The following is a 17,233-nucleotide window of genomic DNA, read 5'->3' on the forward strand; positions in this document are numbered from 1 at the left end:
TGCCACACCTCTAAAGTCATAATTATTGAGCTTAGACAGCAGTATTCCATGATCTACAGAATCAAATGGCTTGGATAAATCGCAAAACACTGCCGCCGCGGACTCTCCAGAATTTAAGGACACATAGACACTCTCCAAAAAGCCGAAAACAGCGTCATGAGTTCCTTTTCCCGCTTGAAATCCAAACTGATTTGCAGATAAATTGCAATTATGTTGCAAAAGACAAAATTCTAATTTTTTCAACTATCTTGGAGAGGGTAGATAATATAGAAATTGGACGGAAATTACAAGGCTCACTTAAATCTCCACCCTTATAAAGAGGGATAACCACTGCCTCCTTCAAACATGTCGGAACGATGTCATTATGAAAGGAATTGTTTATGGCAGAAGCTAAGGCAGTCAATTCTGAGTCAGGCAAAAGGAGTAGTAATTTTGATGATATGGTTTTTTAAGCTTTTAATTGCATCTTCAACATCAGTAAGGCTAACAGGATAAAAGAAAAAAGAATTTTGAACTGACACCTGTTGAATATAATGCAAAGGATCAATATTAGTATTCACATCCTTGAGCAATAAATGAGGAATATTACAGTAATAATCATTTAAACTATTTGGTCTTTCTTCTGGTTCTGAAACTTTCTTGTGAGAATGTCTGAAATCATTTATAATTGACCAACATTCTCTCTGCCTATTTGAGGACACATTCAAGCGGTCACTATAATATTTAACCTTTGCTGCTTTTATCGTCTTTTTGTATAGACTATACGATATTTCTGATGATAAAGAATGATGTTTGCATTAGTTGTATGCTTGCACAACTTAGCCAAAAAACGGAGGTTTTTAGCTGAAGTTCTGAGGCCTGCTGCGACCCATGGTTTTCTATTTTTCATTTTAAGCCTCTTTTTAGGAAAACACTGATTGATCTTGTCACATAGCGCATGAAATAACAAAGTAAACGGGTCAGGAGCCGTTTCAACTGCATTCCAATTAACCAAAGCTGTAGTAGAAGGAAAAGCATTGAAATTTGCTCTGAGATGAAGGAAATACAGTGTTTATTTATTCAATCAATATACGGGAAACCCCATTTTACAAAAGATTTGGTTACAATATTAAATAAAGTAAAAGATGTATAATTAACATAATAAAAGTACTATTACCAACATAATTAGACATTCTTCAAAACATATACACAAGAAATAAACACAATGAATTAAAATATTTGACTTAGTTGACCAATAAATCCAGAGAGTGAGCTTGCAAATGGATCAAGTTCAGGGTGAGAGTTTAAATAGGCAAGACTACGACAGATTGGAGAATGTAAAGAATAGTTGGAGTGACAGATTGGTAAAGCAAACAGTTCATGCACAGATAAAAAGGATCTCTTAACATAAAGTAAAACGAGTTTAAACCAAGGCCGCCATGTCTTTGGATATAGCCAAATGAATATTACCTTAGGAAAAACTTACCACATCCTTAGCTTTAGTCTACTACTATTTTGAATTGTTAAGTAAATATGTCCTAATTGTAAGAACAGCAAATTATTTAGTTATTTGGTCTAAGAGAAGAAAAAAAAATATTTTCTCGCCTCAAGGTCATTATGTTTTTGGTACAAGAGTCTTAATCTTAACTTCAAAACGTGTGATCTTCTCATATGTACATAAATGTACTTGTCTGAAAGACATTTCTTTGACAGAAATAAATGAATGGCTTAAAATCTAAAAATTTAATGGATACAAGATCATTAAGTTCTTACGTCAAATATTAAATATCTTGTATTAAGAAATTATTTACTTGACGCAAAAATTATTATTTTGGTTTCGGAAGATAACTTTTCGAAATTTCGTAATATAACTTACAAAAAAATATAAAATTAAGTTAAGCCTGTCAAAAAACACTATAATATTAATTATAAAGGTACTTAGACAGCTTCACACAATTTTACTTTTTTTTGTGGATTACGACTGTTCACAACCAAATACGTATACGAGTATATAATATCTTTATTGTATTTAAAGCCCCTTTATAATTATGTATTTTTTTATTAAAATGTATCTTATGTTTTCATTTTTCATAAACTGTTTTTGATTTTACTTTTTATATTTTATCCACTTAAATAAGTTTTCGCATTCAATATTAAATATCGAAGCAAAATTTATAGCGCTTTTTACGAGGTTTTTTCGAGGATATAAAAAAGAAAAGAAGATAAAATATTAATAACACACTTTTATTTTATATTATGGAAGTCATAAGTTTCACAAAATACATATACTAATATTATATCGTTAATATTTGACGTCAACGCAAAATTAAACTCTCTATTATGCTATGAGCATCAAAAAAAAATTAAAAAAATCTGTAACACTTATTGCACTAGTCTTATTTTTTAAAATTATTTTATGAAACCAGAAGGTAATAACTATTGTCTAGGCTTATGGTTTCTAAGTTATTTACATTTCCAAAAGTCTAATACTTGTAGATAATATCTGCTAACCAGACTAACCACCTATGCATAAATTAATAGAATATCCTGAAAAAATTAACATAATGAATGACAATGAAACATTGAATTTATTCCTTACTATAACGATCACACTGTATATTATACATATATTTTTCGATATAAGAGAAAAAAAAATTAAACGTATATTTTTATAAAAAAGGATTTTTTTTCACAGTTACATAAATGTTTGCGCCAAGGATATTTATTTTGTCCTAAAATGGTACGATACTTAGCTCGAAATAATTATCTTATTAAAAGTACATAACCTTTCCTTCAAGATTTTAATTTTAAAGTAAGAAAATTCTCTTCTGCTAAGATTATATTTTTTTCTTTTAGGAAAATTTATAGCGGTTTTCGCGGAGCAGTCCTGAACTTGTCCGGGATTCTTTTCCCGAGTCTTTTCCTGTATTTTTATTGCTTTTAATATGTCCGCATTTTATCATCGGCCAATCGAAACTTAGGAAAACAATCCCGGACTAGTTATGGCATAACTGCTGGCAATGACTGCCCTGTGAAAATAGCTATATAGCTATATTAGCTTCTAAAGAATATTTTAACGCAAACGTCCACCATTTTGTTTAAGATACAATAGTAATTTACACAAAAGCTTTAAAAAATCAATGCATGCTTATTTAGTTATTTATAAACTAATCTAGGTATACCTATAAGAAAGTAAAAAATGCATTATAGCCCTACTGAGTATTTTAAACCTACACACGCATATATAGGTACCGGTATAATTTAAAAAAAGGAATAAAAACCACATATATTTATAATATAAATATACCTTTAAACACAGGCCACAAGTGTTCCAAAGCATTCCGCTTTAAAAAAGAGAAAACTTCACTTACTTCAACTTCAAAATTGATGTTGTCCATGTTGAAAAAACCAAATTCAAACGCAAAAATGCGATTATACATCGTGTCACGTTGACAATGCCGCGTCTAACTTGCTAATGATTGGAACGACCAAAGGACAAAGTTCCGACAAAGGGAAAACACCGGGGTTATACCTACGCGACCCAACGCAAAGCACCTGTGACGTTAAAGCAAGAACGTACTCTTTAAACAAGTATCGATAAATTCACAATTTTATTCTTAAAGACAGTTGTCTAATAGCAAGGATTTAATTCGCTAAGATAATTAGAAAATAATGCGAAGAACGTGGATTCTCTTTTGACAAGATAACGTGAGTTTGAACTAAATGTATATCCTTAATCAAAGATAATTAACAGCCAAGATAATATATTTTCTTGTAATAAGAAGTCATTTTTATCTGTGTGTCTCCTTAGGGTGCGTGCAGGGACCTTTAAATGAAAGCTGTTGATGAGAGCAGGGCAATCAATAAGCCCATGAATAACATTATACATAAAGCTGAGGTCACTTTGAATCCTTCTAGATTCCAATGATTGTCCCAATATTGCCTCCATGTCAAGTAGGTTATCCTGCATATTCAACTTGTAGGAACAGTACCGGGTAAACTTCTTTTGGACTCTTTCAAGTTGCCTTTTGTGACAATTATAAAAATGAGACCAAATGATCGAGGCATACTCTAAATGACTTCTAACTAATAAACAATAAAGTATCTTCAAAGTAAATATAGACATGTCACCACAAGTTCGTAAAACAAAGCCTAACATCTGAGAGGCCTTCCCCTCCACAAGATCACAGTGTTCCCCAAATGTGAGCTGAGTATCAAAGACTACTCCTAAATCTAAGTACTATGTCATCAATAGTATATATATTATTCATAAGTCTAGAGAATCCAATTGAGTAGCACTTATTTATATTTAAAGAGAGATCATTCATATTAGCCACTTTACAAAAGAAGTAAGATTTTGTTGTAAGATATCAGAGTCCCGCTGTGACTTAATAACACGGAAAAGTTTCAAATCATCTGCATATGTTAAGTAATCACAGTCAGTTAAACACGTTACAAGGTCAATCAGAAATGAATCAAAAAGCAATCGGGAACAGTGTCCCCCTTGAGGAACTCCAGAAGTCACCAAAATACTTCCAGATTCAGAATCTCCAATTCTAACACGCCGCTCACGACCCAGCAGCATGCTTCTAAACCACCTTAGGGATCTTTCACTAAAGCCAAGGGAACTAAGTTTTGCTAGTAATAACTCATGATTGACCCTGTCAAAGGCCTGCATGGAATCCTAGCAAGAATGGCTTCATGGTCAGAAATACCAGATGAGAGTACTCTATATGACACATATAATGACACACAAATAATCAATAGTAGTTGCAGATGAGGATGTTATACGTGTGGGTGAAAGAACATGCATCTTCAAGTTATAAGATTCCAATATACTTAAAAGGGATGTATGATATGATAGCAAGCTTACATCAGTGAAGTTAATATTAAAAGTCACCAGCCAATATAAATATGGAGTGTAGATGCAATTGGGATAATAGATTTAAGTTTGTCCAGGAACATACCAATATCTGGTGGGTGGTCTATAAACACAAAGAACATATAAATTAAATCGCTTACAAAAACAAAGGGAGAATTCGAAAACCTTCTCCAACAGAAAGCTATCATACTTATTAATTTCACAGAAAAAAGCTTCAATTGTTTGTTTAACTAAAATATCTGTTTCTCCATGTATGGAGTGTTGCCGACAAAAAATTGATATAGGAATATAATCAGATATTAAGAAACATTCATTAGGCTTTAACCAGTGCTCAGTTAGTAATACAATAACAGGAAAATCACATGAATCAAGTAAAAGATGAAGCTCGTCCATTTTATTTCTTAGAGACCGTATATTTAAAATATAACTACTATAGATATATAATATAGATTCCGAGATCTCTATGTCGAGGGTCGAATTTGAAACACCCTGTATTATGTTATAATAAAATCATCACTGGGTTAAAAATGTAAATGAGTAATTTCTTGTTGTTCCATTCATACTAAAGAGAGTCTTGTTTTGGTGATTTTTCTTGAACAAATTTTTGTCCCTTGTCCTTTATTTTCTGCTTCTTTAGGTCCAAACATGGTTTTCACACATTTCCCTTCCCTTTCTGTTACATATGAGCTATTATCAAAAATTTCTTTGACTATTTAAAAGTATTGAATAATAAAATATTTAATTTTATTATGCCTCTCATTTTAGAACTTCACTTCGGAGTGATAGGCACGGGGTTGTGGTTGAAGTCGATGTGCAGAAAAAAAATGGTTTCAATTATAACTTTGACACCACCCAGAAAAAGACTAAGGGAAAATATACTTTAAAAGTAAGTATACAAATACAAGAGAAAAATTGGCCTAATTGAGTGATTTACTAGATGACACCAAAGGAGTTTTACTTGCACGGATGTCAAGTGGAATTTTCCTGTGTTATTAAAAATATAAGAAGGGAAAAGAACGTTGCCATGATTTATGCGGGGGTTCTGCATCCCTATGAGCCCTTCTCCATGGTCGATCCGAACAATAATATGGGCAAATTCCCATCGTTGAAACCCGGTAAGGTTCTTCTTTATAACTTAATTTGAAAGTATATCTTAAATAGTTGTTTCTTACAGGAGGCACGTACGGCTTAAAAGTCATCCTAAAATTGGATAAATGCAACGTGAGCAATTACGAGATTCCAATTTTTTTCTCGCTTCAAGCTTACAGTAAACAGAACAAAGAGTCTATGATGAATTTTTCGATTACTCGCACTATCGTGAGTCGATTTACTTAATAAGCTTAAACAGTTTTTGCATAGTTTCGAATTTAATTAGGTGGTCATCATCCAGGAGGATATCCTTGAACCTGACTTATTCGAAAAAAGCCCGTTTACCCATAACGAGTGGCAAAAAGTACAAGTGCACAAACATAGCAAAAGGTATTTGAATATGAATGATTTGTATATAGTATAGGTATCTATATTTTTTAAGATTTCACAGATACATGCCTACGGACCAATTTAAGATTCCCCAAAAGTATAAACGTTCTTTGGCGTTATGGAGTTACAACCAGGAACGCAATATAAACCCGGCTATTTGGCAAGAGTTTCAGTAAGTCAATGTGTTTTATTTATTTATTTAATACACCATTTTTACAATATGTCTTATAATCTAAAATTATAAACTAAAGATGTTAAAATACATATTGATTCTGTATAGAATAGTACTTAATAAGAATACAAATTATGAATATTTACATTCATTGTTAAAAGTGTTAAGAGGTACAGTAAAATCACAATTGTTACAAAAGGAGTTCATCCGGGTGATTGGATTATGGATTATTTATTACTTCTAAGAAAATTACCAATGGAGGATGATTTTTTAAGCCATGAGCATTAAAATTTAAGTGACTCAATAAATTCCTAGCATCAATCAAGTCATTAATTAATTTGTACAAAAAGAAATTTCCAATAAAATACACCTCAGATGAACTTGAACAGATCCATCTTTGCTGTATAAAACCTGGCTGTTTAAGAGCCTTGTTGTTACAAATTGCATATTGTATTGAAGTTTTGTCCTACTATTTACAAGTATAGGTAGAGGATAACTATATTTACTGATATTAGCAAAAATCAAGGTACTTCAAATTTAATTTTTTCCACGAGCTGTACCTAAAAAAATATCCTTACATAATTTTTTTTCTCTAAAAGTACTAGAAATCGAGATATTTGGAATTAATTAATTCTTCTAGGGTCTCAAAAATTATTATCCTTATACAGCGTGTCTAAGATAAGGATGTCTATCATGGGGATCTCAGCAGCTATAGGAGATACGAGGTTGATTAAATTAGAGAAAAGTTGCGCATTTTAGAGCCTAACAATACGCCGTTTAGAAAGTTTTCAAATTTTGAGTAGATCCGGAGACATTCGGAAAAACCGAAATTTGCCGATTTCGTTTTTATTTTTTTCTGGCGTTATTTAAAGAGATATGGAAAAACAAAAGACACTTTCTTATGGCCACTTTTTAAGCTCTAAAAAATAACATTGCGAGATTTTTCGTACGACGTTTCGTTTCGAAGAAACCATCATCAACTTAATTTTTCTATATGGCGCATAAAAAAAGTACACCCTGTTTAAAATTGCATATTTTATTACGATTACAACGATGTATAACTCAATATGTTCCTACAATATTTAAATATTGAAAATTGGATTTTTATTAAATTCCGATGGTTTTGATGTAGTAGGCGGTGAAATGATGACGCTGAGTATGGTGTAGTAGGCTGCTATTACTCATATTTTGAAATACTAAATAAAAATCACATTATTGACAACTTAAAAACTTTATTCATATACTGTTACGTAGATAGGTCACGTGATTATTTTAAAGAATTAAACACTTTATTAAATTAAAAAAACTACCTACACAAATACTACCAAAACGGCGTATTGTTAGGCTCTAAAATGCGCAACTTTTCTCTAATATATTCAACCTCGTTTCTCCTATAGCTGCCGAGATCCCCATGATAGACATCCTTATCTTGGACACACTGTATAAAAAATTATAGAAGGCATTTTTTGTAGAGCGTCATTGAGATCTATAATTTCTGCAATTACAATTTATTTCTAAAACTAACAATAGTCGAGATATTTCAAATTTAATTCTTTCAGGAACAACAAATACTTTTCTTGTAGACTTAACTCAAAATCTATAATTTATTTTCAAAATTTTCCATGATGACCAATTTGCCCTTTAAAATACCCAATACCCAATGCACATTTTTTATTGAAACGCCGATTTGAAGCGTATTTTTATTAGGAGAAACAAACACTAGGTATATCATAAAGTTAATAAAAAAAAAACAATGTAAAATTTGGGTATTTTTCTTGCAAGAGATTGAGAGTACCATGAAACAAAAATGTTTACGATTTACTGTACTGACCCATCTAATAAAGATTAAGTTTACTCACCGGGGAACCTCGGTCCCCTTGATTCAGTCATGCCAACAACCATTAATATAGTTACTTTATGTTTGCTAATAATTTACATATATATATCTTCTTTCTTCGACGACTAGCTAGTGTCCCCTAAAATAGTTAAGGCTACCCCAGACGCTCCACTGCCGCTAAGCAGTAAGCATCTCAACACTCGGAAACTAAGATAACATATCCCGAGATCTTAGAATCCAAATGTGTCAATCGAGAAGACAAGTGAGGGCCCTCTATAACTCACAAGACCAACTCGAAGGATTTGCGTGCTCAGAGGGCATTCCTACAATCGACCACAACCTGGTAATACCTCGCTAAACAGCGACAAACTCTGGTATACCATAAAACTCTAGCCATGGACTTATACAACAACAATATAAAATATTACTCACATGTCGACATGATTAACCTGTGCACAAAACAACCACAACCATTCTAATATCCACCTAGTGGACAAACACTACCACACCTGGTCAACTATGATCACTCTATATACATGGTTCTTTACAAGCCGAAGTGCTAGCACTCACTGTCTCTTTTCTTTTCTGGGTCTCTCTCAATCTCTGCTTATTATTATTATTTAAGCTTAGGGTATAGATTTTCAAGGATGTAAGATAATTCTCGGGCGGTTGAGACACTTATAAACGAATACAGGGTGTTTATAAAATATATTAAATTACCTTAGGATATTTTACAACAATTTTAATAGCGTGTATTTCCTCCTCTCGCAGCAATAACAGCTTGCAGTCTTTGTATGTAATTGGACCTACATGTCGCCTGTAATTATTAAATCAAAGATTTTTATTTCAGTGGACTGTATAAAATATGTATATGAAAATAAAGTAAAAATGCCAAGGTGGTGGCGTAATAAAAAAATACGAAAGTAAGTCGTCGTGCGTAGATGACGCGAACAAAAAAGAAAACCTCTTCCTGCGATTCGATGGAAAGGCTAAAGTCAAGTGGCGTCACTGCACAAACGAACGACGAAGACGGTCCCGGTGGCGCGATTTTGTGGTTCCAGTAAATCTTAAATCGTTGTTGCCGCATTGGCGAAAAAATAAAATAAATGAAATCCCTAACATTTTACAAATTTAGACAGTCTTCGCGGCATCGAATGAATAAGGTTCCTTATTCTTTCTTGAGGAATAGCCTCATATTCTTCGATCAGCGCTAGTCGTAAGTCTTGCAAGGTTTGTGATTGTACAGGACGACGACGAACGGCCCTTTTAAGTTGATCCCAAAGATCTTCTATTGGGTTGAGATCCGGGCTACATGCGGGCCATTCCAATCTTGGGAGTCCAACTTCATCCAGATATTCGCTCACTACATGTGCAACGTGAGGTCAAGCATTATCATGCATTAATGTAAATTGGTTCCCAATGAATGGAGCAAATGGGACAACAACTTCTTGAAGGATTTCCTCAATGTAACGGTGGGCGGTTAGAGCTCCATTTTCAATAAATACAAGATTGGTGCGTGCTTCGGTAGAAATACCCGCCCAAATCATGACTGAACCGCCACGATATGAGATTTGTTCTGAAATGGCGCAGTCAGCTTATCTTTCATTTCTACGTCTGTATACTCGCTCACGACCATGCGGCGTCCTTAAACAAACCCTGGATTCATCTGTGAATAGTACGTTTGCCCACTGTTCTAGAGTCCACTCAAAATGCCATCTTGCAAACCTCAGTCGGTGTTGTCGATGCCGAGGAAGTAATTGTGGACATCTTGCTGGCCTTCGTGAATAAAGTCCAGCTTCTGCTAATCTTCTACGTATCGTTCTTACACTTACACTTACTCCATGAAGTATTCGCAAGTCATTTTTCAAGTAGATCTTCGATCTCTTAAAGAACTAATGGTGACAAAGTGATCATCAGCTGCAGTGGTCATTCTCCTTCTTCCAGAGCCTTGTCGTCTAGTAAAAATTCCCGCCTGTAAATACCTATTCCAGGCATCTCGAACTGTAGACCGCGGAAATATCAGAGTACGGACGACATAACTTTTGCCACGGCCATCCTCTATTAACGCAACAATTCTACCCACGTCTGCTGGAGTTAATACCATATTGACACACAGCAAATTATAATAGTGACACTGTCAAACTTTATGTCACATTAATTGCGTCCTTAGCCAACGTCGATAATTTTTAACCGAAAACTTGACATTCATTATCTAAAAATAAGCTTCAAATCAGCGTTTTAATAAAAAATTTGCAGCTCGCAGCAGAAATGAGATAATGGAATAAATCATTTTGAAATTACGAGAAAAAACAACAGTTTGTTTTACTCCTGTATAATATGGCCTAATCGAAAAATGCTACTTTACAAAATGATTTAAAAAAATCATAACAAATGTACCTAAAAACTGAGAATCTAATAAAAAATTTATAAAATATCAAACTTGGCCAATATTTCAGGGTGGCGGAATTTTGTGCCGGCGAGTATATTTTTTGGTACAATTATTGTGTTTCATGCATTTCCTATTTTTTCTTTGTGTTCTTATTCCATTATTACACTATAAGATATACATGTGTACGAAAAGTGGCCTATACATGAAACATACGTAGAATTCCACGCGAAATTCAAAAATGAAATTAAAAAAAGGTGCTTTTATTTGAAAAAATTAAGTTGATGGTCGTAATTTATTTTTGAGCAACCCCGTATATATACAAACTTCACGTACAAAAATGCGCAATTTGAAAGAAAAATCGACGGGTCCGAGCGTTTTTTTTTTTCGGACACACCTCTGAATTTTAAATGAATTTAGACATAACTTTTGGGATGCACTGTATGTGATATGTTTAAGGTGTAGTGATTGAGTTTGAAAACTAAATATGTAAATCCCTTGTCAAATTTTTTATATGCCGAAATGTTCTCCCTTTTGTGAACGAAATCGTATATGATACATACGTATATTCTATAGTTTAATAAACAAAAAAAAAACGTTTTTCATTAACCCTACTCTTACCCCCCCACCCACCCCACACGACTTACCAGTAAGAAATTGTTTTCAAAAATCATTGTTTTCCAAAATAATACGCATGAATAACACCTGGTTTCGTCGTTAATATTCAATCCAATAACGGAGTTTGTTTATTTAAATTTGCTATAATATGTATATTAATAAATATTTAATACAAAAAACAATGATATTAGATTGAATAATATGAATGAAAAACGGTAATTTTTCAGAGGAATTTCATCAAATATTTGAGATGTAGTATAGTGTCAAATTTTTTAAATGTCGAAATTTTCACCCATTTGTAAACAGAATCGTATATAATATACGTTGTATATTCTACAGTTTAATTAATATACCTTGACCATATATGGTTGATAAAAATAACAAAAAATATACCAAAACATTTACTAAAAAAATGGTTGAGTAAATATATATTTAACGATAATAATCGCTTTTACGTTTTCGTTTCTTGTAGAGCTACTATTTGTGGATTTCTATCATTACTTTTATCATATGTATACCTATTTGATTCGATTTTCTTAAAGGTTTGTTAAAAACAATTACTTTTGTCTAAACAAACAAAGCATATTTTCACTTCGACACCTTAGACCTTATTCTGGAAATAATCATAAATTGTTTCAGGGAAAAATTATACCCAGGAACCCTCTCCGCAGACAATTACGCCGATTTTTGGAAGATTTTACTGTGGCTAGAAGAGATAAAGACTAAAATTGCTTTGCAGGCGTACAACATGGAAAAAGTACGAATTCTAAATCCTTCCACTATCATGTTGTACCACTTATGATACTTTTTAGGTCACATTGAAATTTATTAGCAGCTCGCAAGGTTTGCGTTTAGGGGTGCCTGGACTGGGAGAAAAACGTCCGTCCGTCATCAGGGGCGACAAGATCGTGATTAAAATACACGATCAGGCCCATAAGTCTTACGAAGGTCTTGTAGGACATGTCGGTGATAAGGCTGTCGATATCGTTGACTTAGATGACGAGTAGGTGTTTCAAGGGTATAAATTCCTTTTTTCTGAGGACGTTTATTAAATTGTAGGATTGTGGAGTTAATAAAGCGGGAACCGGATACTTTGATAGACGTAAAATTCATTTTGAGCCGTATCCATTTCGAACGGATGCACCATGGTGTAGAGCAGGTCGCTTTAAACGGTCTCACCCGGCAACTTTTTCCTGGCACGGATTTGTTGAAGAAACAGTATACGGAGCGTATCAACTTAGGTGAACAGGAGTAAGTATTTGTTTATCAAGAATTTCATTTTTTACTCAGGTTAGTTGGCTCAATAATCACAAGTTTTTTGTTTAAAAATAAAACCGCTTTCTTACCTTGTCCCTTTTAACGTGTATAAGTACTATTTTTGTATTTAGCTTTCATAACGGGGACATATATAAGAACTACGAACAAAGATTAGCCGTCACCAAAATTGTGAACTTGTCCTCAAAAGGGGCGGCTCCCTATATCGTATATGGACCTCCAGGGACGGGTAAATTATTTATGAATTGTAAATTTTATATTAATTAAATAATAATAATAATTTATAGGTAAAACCGTAACTATCGTCGAGGCCATCTATCAATTGAAACGCAATACCGATTTGAAAATCTTGGTTTGCGCGCCGGCGAATGCCGCCTGTCACATGTTGGCCGAGAAACTGTCGGAGTTTTGCCGCACTTCGGAGTTGTTGAGGGTCATGTCCGAGACGTGCGACACGTAAGTCACATAAATAACCTTTGTTTAACCCAAAAAAACATTATTTCATTGCCACTTTTTTGTAATTTTCAAATTGGGATAAGGATAATATAGCGGGTGGTGCGTCGCCGAGCGGAACATAGGAAATCCCATGTAAATTTTAAGGAGGTCAATTATTGGTTTCTATGTAGATTTTTCAGAAAAAATGTAAAATAACTTTTTGAAGAGATCCATCCGGCAAACAAATCGTGCAAAGTTTCAAAAAATTTTAATAAGCAAATCTTGAATTATTCAATTAAATGTAATGGCAAAATTACCAAATTTTCGGTTCATGTAAAACCAGACAAATAATTATGATTATATCACTTAATTATATTAATTATTATCACTTTATGATTAAATTTTTGATTAAATGATTTATTTTTAGGTCGTCAATCCACGACAATATCGTAAAATATTGCAACGTGATTCGAGATAAAGACAAATCCGGTTCGGAAAAATTGAAGGTGATACCGTTCCCGCAGGAAAAACTGAAAGACTATAGAATCGTAGTGACTACGTTGGTGTTCGCGGGAAAGTACACAAGAGTTTATCATCCGGACGTGGTGTTTTTGGACGAAGCGGCCCAGGCCAGCGAACCGGAAGCGTGTTGCGCCTTATCGCTGCTAATGCCCGACAAATTTGTCGTTTTGGCGGGAGATCCGAAACAACTGGGTCCGGTGGTTAATAATAAAGTTTGCAAAAATTACGGATACGGTGAGCACTTTATTTTATTTATTTACAAACACCCGCCAGCCGGCTATTATACAAGCAAAGCGATAGCAAAAACCGAATATCCTAAACCATATGTTATTACATATAAAAGAAATCCTAATAACTTGAACAGAAAAAGAAACAGATGCAAGGAATTTACATAACTACACTTATACTATAATAATAATAATCAAGTCTAACACCCATATTACGAGCAGAATTACAAAATGGTAATATTTGGTCATCTATTTTGATTTAAATACGATTTTTTAAATAAAATTCGTTTTGATATTGATGGATTCAGTTGAAGGCCGTGTTTTTTAAAGAGATCTTTTAGGTTTAGTTCATGATTAATAGCTTCGTTACAAGTAACAAAGTCTTTTGAAGAGAAGTGATAGTACATCTGATAGATATAGACATGAAGGGAGCTTATAAGTTCAGACGTGTAAATAATAAAGAAAAAGGACCAATTATAGAGCCCCGATAGTATGGCACTAGACTCCGGAGTACACACCATTAACAGAAACTTTTTGTGACCTGTTAGAGAAGTATGATGCGATGAGTGACAGTGAGTCGACGTCAAACCCGTAATATCTTAGCTTTGCCAACAAGAGTCGATGATTTATAGTGTCAAATACCTTGGAGTAATCTAATAGTATAAGAATACTTTAAAGTCAAGAGGATGTGGAATACCCTTTACGAAACCAGTTTTGCAATTCTGAGATCATACCATTATCATTTAAATATGAGTACATCTGGCTGTATAAAATATTCTCCATTATTTTCGAAATGGCAGGTAAAATTGCTATAATGCGTAAGTCATTAAAGGTCTCTGGTTTTTTTTTATTTTGGTAAAGGTATTCCTATTGCAGTTTTCCAACTTTGAGGAAAATAATTTTGTTTTGTACTACTGTTAATAATATTAGTAATACTTTGTTTTTTACAGCTTTTTTTAGTTCATCCCATAAGAACCGAACCCAGAAGAGAAGTTTTATTTTTTTCTTTTATAACAACTATTCTTTTATAAATACCTACATATAAATAAAATAATACATTATACTTTATGTTTGGTAAATAAATAACAGAGTATAATTAATTATTTAAGCAAAATTTAAATATAAATTAATCAATTGCCACTGACTTAGCAGTTTGTTTCTTTCATTGTATAAGTATATACAATGAAAGAACGTGCTAAGTCAGTGACAACACCTTTTTCCCCGGTATTCGGAGTTGTTTGAAACTTCGACACATTGTGGTGAAGTACCAGTTTGATATTATATTACAAAATGTCATTGAGGACATAGAGCAAGGTCATAGCTTCAATATGATGGCAAATAAATAACCATTTTGCAAGCTGTGTAATTATCGTAGCGTTTCTAACCTTAAAATTCGTTTCCTGTCAAAAAATAGAAAAATGACTTGGCACGTTTTTCCCCTGTGGTCTTCATTTGGCATCATTGATATTGCAAGCAAACAAACTGCCCATAGTTCCACGGCAATACTAATTCTATCCTTTCAACGTTCTAAGTAATCTACTACCTGCTCATTTAAGTCTTTTTTTTAATGTTCCTTAATCGTTTTCTTTTTATTTGTTACACTTTTAGGTATTTCTTTGTTAGAGCGCCTGAGCGATCTTACCTTATACAAAAATGACTTAATAAGCGATAACAATTTCACCACAATGCTCAAACTGAACTTCAGGTCGCATAAAGAGGTGTTGGCGATTCCAAATGAGCAATTTTACGGCAACAACCTAGAGGTAATTATTTAAAAAACCAGACTTTAAGTAAAGTAAAGTCTATTATTTTGTACATATATCTAGGCTTGCTCAGTTATCTCGAACCACGATCCGTTGGCTTTTACTCGTATCCATTCGGGAATCATGGGCGGTAAAGTCAACCAGAAAAAGGGAGGAGCAGTCGAGTTTTGCGCGGTTTTGGCAAAAGAGCAACGACACGGACGATCTCCCAGGTTCTATAATTTGAGAAAATAACCACAAAAATACACGTGTAACGAACATTATTTTTTTTTTAGCTATTTTAACTCTAGTGAAGTAAACGTGGTTTTACAATATGTCACGGCTTTAATGGCCCTACAATTTCCCGACAAGAATAAAAATCTTCGACCATCGGAAATCGGAATTGTCACTCCTTACATTCGACAAGTAAGTAGAATTAGTAAAGCATGATTTAGCATTAGTTTATTCGATTTACACCAATTAATAATTTCTGCTAGACATGACAGTGAACTTTGCGTTATTAAGTTTACCGAATCCGGATCAGAAATAACAGCTGTTGTGTCATCAAATCATCAAATGTGTTTGTACAATTCCTCAATCAATTTTTCTCTTGTTAACAATTTTACTTTTATAACAATAAAACATACATGATTACTAACCTAACTATCGATATTTATTAGGTGTATAAAATCCGCGAAGTGCTCAGTCCTCTCTACAAGGATGAAATTGAAGTGGGCACCACGGAAGCCTTCCAGGGAAGAGAGAAACGTGTCATAATAATTTCAACCGTAAGAGGACAGCACGATCTGTTGTTGGAAGACAAAAAGTACAAAATTGGATTCGTTCATGAGCCAAAGGTATGGGGAAGTTTCTAGAAAAGTTTAGTTTAGTTTTTATTTAAAACATTGCAAAAAAAAGAAACATTATTTAAGGGTGATTTAGCTGACGATAACGCACTATGTACTAGGCAAGATATTAACGTATTGCTCCGTAACTCCCACACAAAGACACAAAATCTTTAGCCAATCAATCACTAAAGAAAGAAAAAGAAATTATTAGGTATTTAAAATAAATATCAAATTTTAATACTGCTAGGTAAAACATAATATATTTCACACATTAAAGCGTGGGGGGTGCATTTTACTTTAAGTTATTTAATTATACTGTTAATAACTTAAATTTTACTATGATTTTTATTTGGCGTAATTAACTATGATTGATTGCCCGACCTTCTACTACTGTAATAAAAACTCTTTGTAATTAAAAATTATTTTCTATGTTTCAGTTCGATTAGCAATAAAGCCGTGTTTTTTTAAACTATTATTTATTATATCGTTGAAAGCATTTCATATTACCTGGATACTTTCAGGGACTGCGGCATGATCATACTTTTCATACTTTTATTATTAAAAATTCACAGATTTTGCAATATGCGCAAACATCGTAGGCGTATTGAAAATACCAGATACAAGTGTTCATTCATTTGCTTCAAAGATTTCTTCATTAAAAATCTTTCCATTGGATGCTGTGTAGGTATGGCTTCCACTTTTCTAGACGCTTCAGACATGGATAATCGTAATAAATACCAAGCTGCTTCTTGGGCACACATTTCCACATTATTTAATGCTAGTTTACTCAATTCTTTCATACACATCTCATAATCCATATCTGGATATTTA

The 17,233-nt window shown here is 33.3% G+C and overlaps 2 protein-coding genes across 3 annotated transcripts in view; one reads left to right on the top strand and one right to left on the bottom strand.

Moving 5' to 3' along the window:
- Nucleotides 1–8,806, bottom strand: part of LOC126740541 (uncharacterized) — a 104,541-nt gene extending 95,735 nt beyond the window's left edge. The window contains exon 1 of the mRNA XM_050446619.1: nucleotides 8,782–8,806. Within this exon, the coding sequence (XP_050302576.1) occupies nucleotides 8,782–8,791 (10 nt within the window). The 5' untranslated portion in view covers nucleotides 8,792–8,806. The remainder of the gene's footprint in view (nucleotides 1–8,781) is intronic.
- Nucleotides 1–17,233, top strand: part of LOC126740540 (putative helicase mov-10-B.1) — a 38,685-nt gene that overhangs the window by 12,943 nt on the left and 8,509 nt on the right. The window contains exons 3-17 of one of the 2 annotated variants that reach the window (XM_050446614.1): nucleotides 5,627–5,747; nucleotides 5,799–5,976; nucleotides 6,036–6,178; nucleotides 6,237–6,340; nucleotides 6,393–6,512; nucleotides 11,993–12,110; nucleotides 12,166–12,356; nucleotides 12,413–12,604; nucleotides 12,742–12,857; nucleotides 12,916–13,084; nucleotides 13,491–13,819; nucleotides 15,421–15,575; nucleotides 15,639–15,787; nucleotides 15,851–15,980; nucleotides 16,235–16,411. In XM_050446614.1, the coding sequence (XP_050302571.1) occupies nucleotides 5,627–5,747; nucleotides 5,799–5,976; nucleotides 6,036–6,178; nucleotides 6,237–6,340; nucleotides 6,393–6,512; nucleotides 11,993–12,110; nucleotides 12,166–12,356; nucleotides 12,413–12,604; nucleotides 12,742–12,857; nucleotides 12,916–13,084; nucleotides 13,491–13,819; nucleotides 15,421–15,575; nucleotides 15,639–15,787; nucleotides 15,851–15,980; nucleotides 16,235–16,411 (2,392 nt within the window). The remainder of the gene's footprint in view (nucleotides 1–5,626; nucleotides 5,748–5,798; nucleotides 5,977–6,035; nucleotides 6,179–6,236; nucleotides 6,341–6,392; nucleotides 6,513–11,992; nucleotides 12,111–12,165; nucleotides 12,357–12,412; nucleotides 12,605–12,741; nucleotides 12,858–12,915; nucleotides 13,085–13,490; nucleotides 13,820–15,420; nucleotides 15,576–15,638; nucleotides 15,788–15,850; nucleotides 15,981–16,234; nucleotides 16,412–17,233) is intronic. The other variant, XM_050446616.1, reaches the window with a different exon arrangement.

This window comes from Anthonomus grandis, chromosome 9, assembly GCF_022605725.1.
Source record: "Anthonomus grandis grandis chromosome 9, icAntGran1.3, whole genome shotgun sequence".
NCBI lineage: Eukaryota > Metazoa > Arthropoda > Insecta > Coleoptera > Curculionidae > Anthonomus > Anthonomus grandis.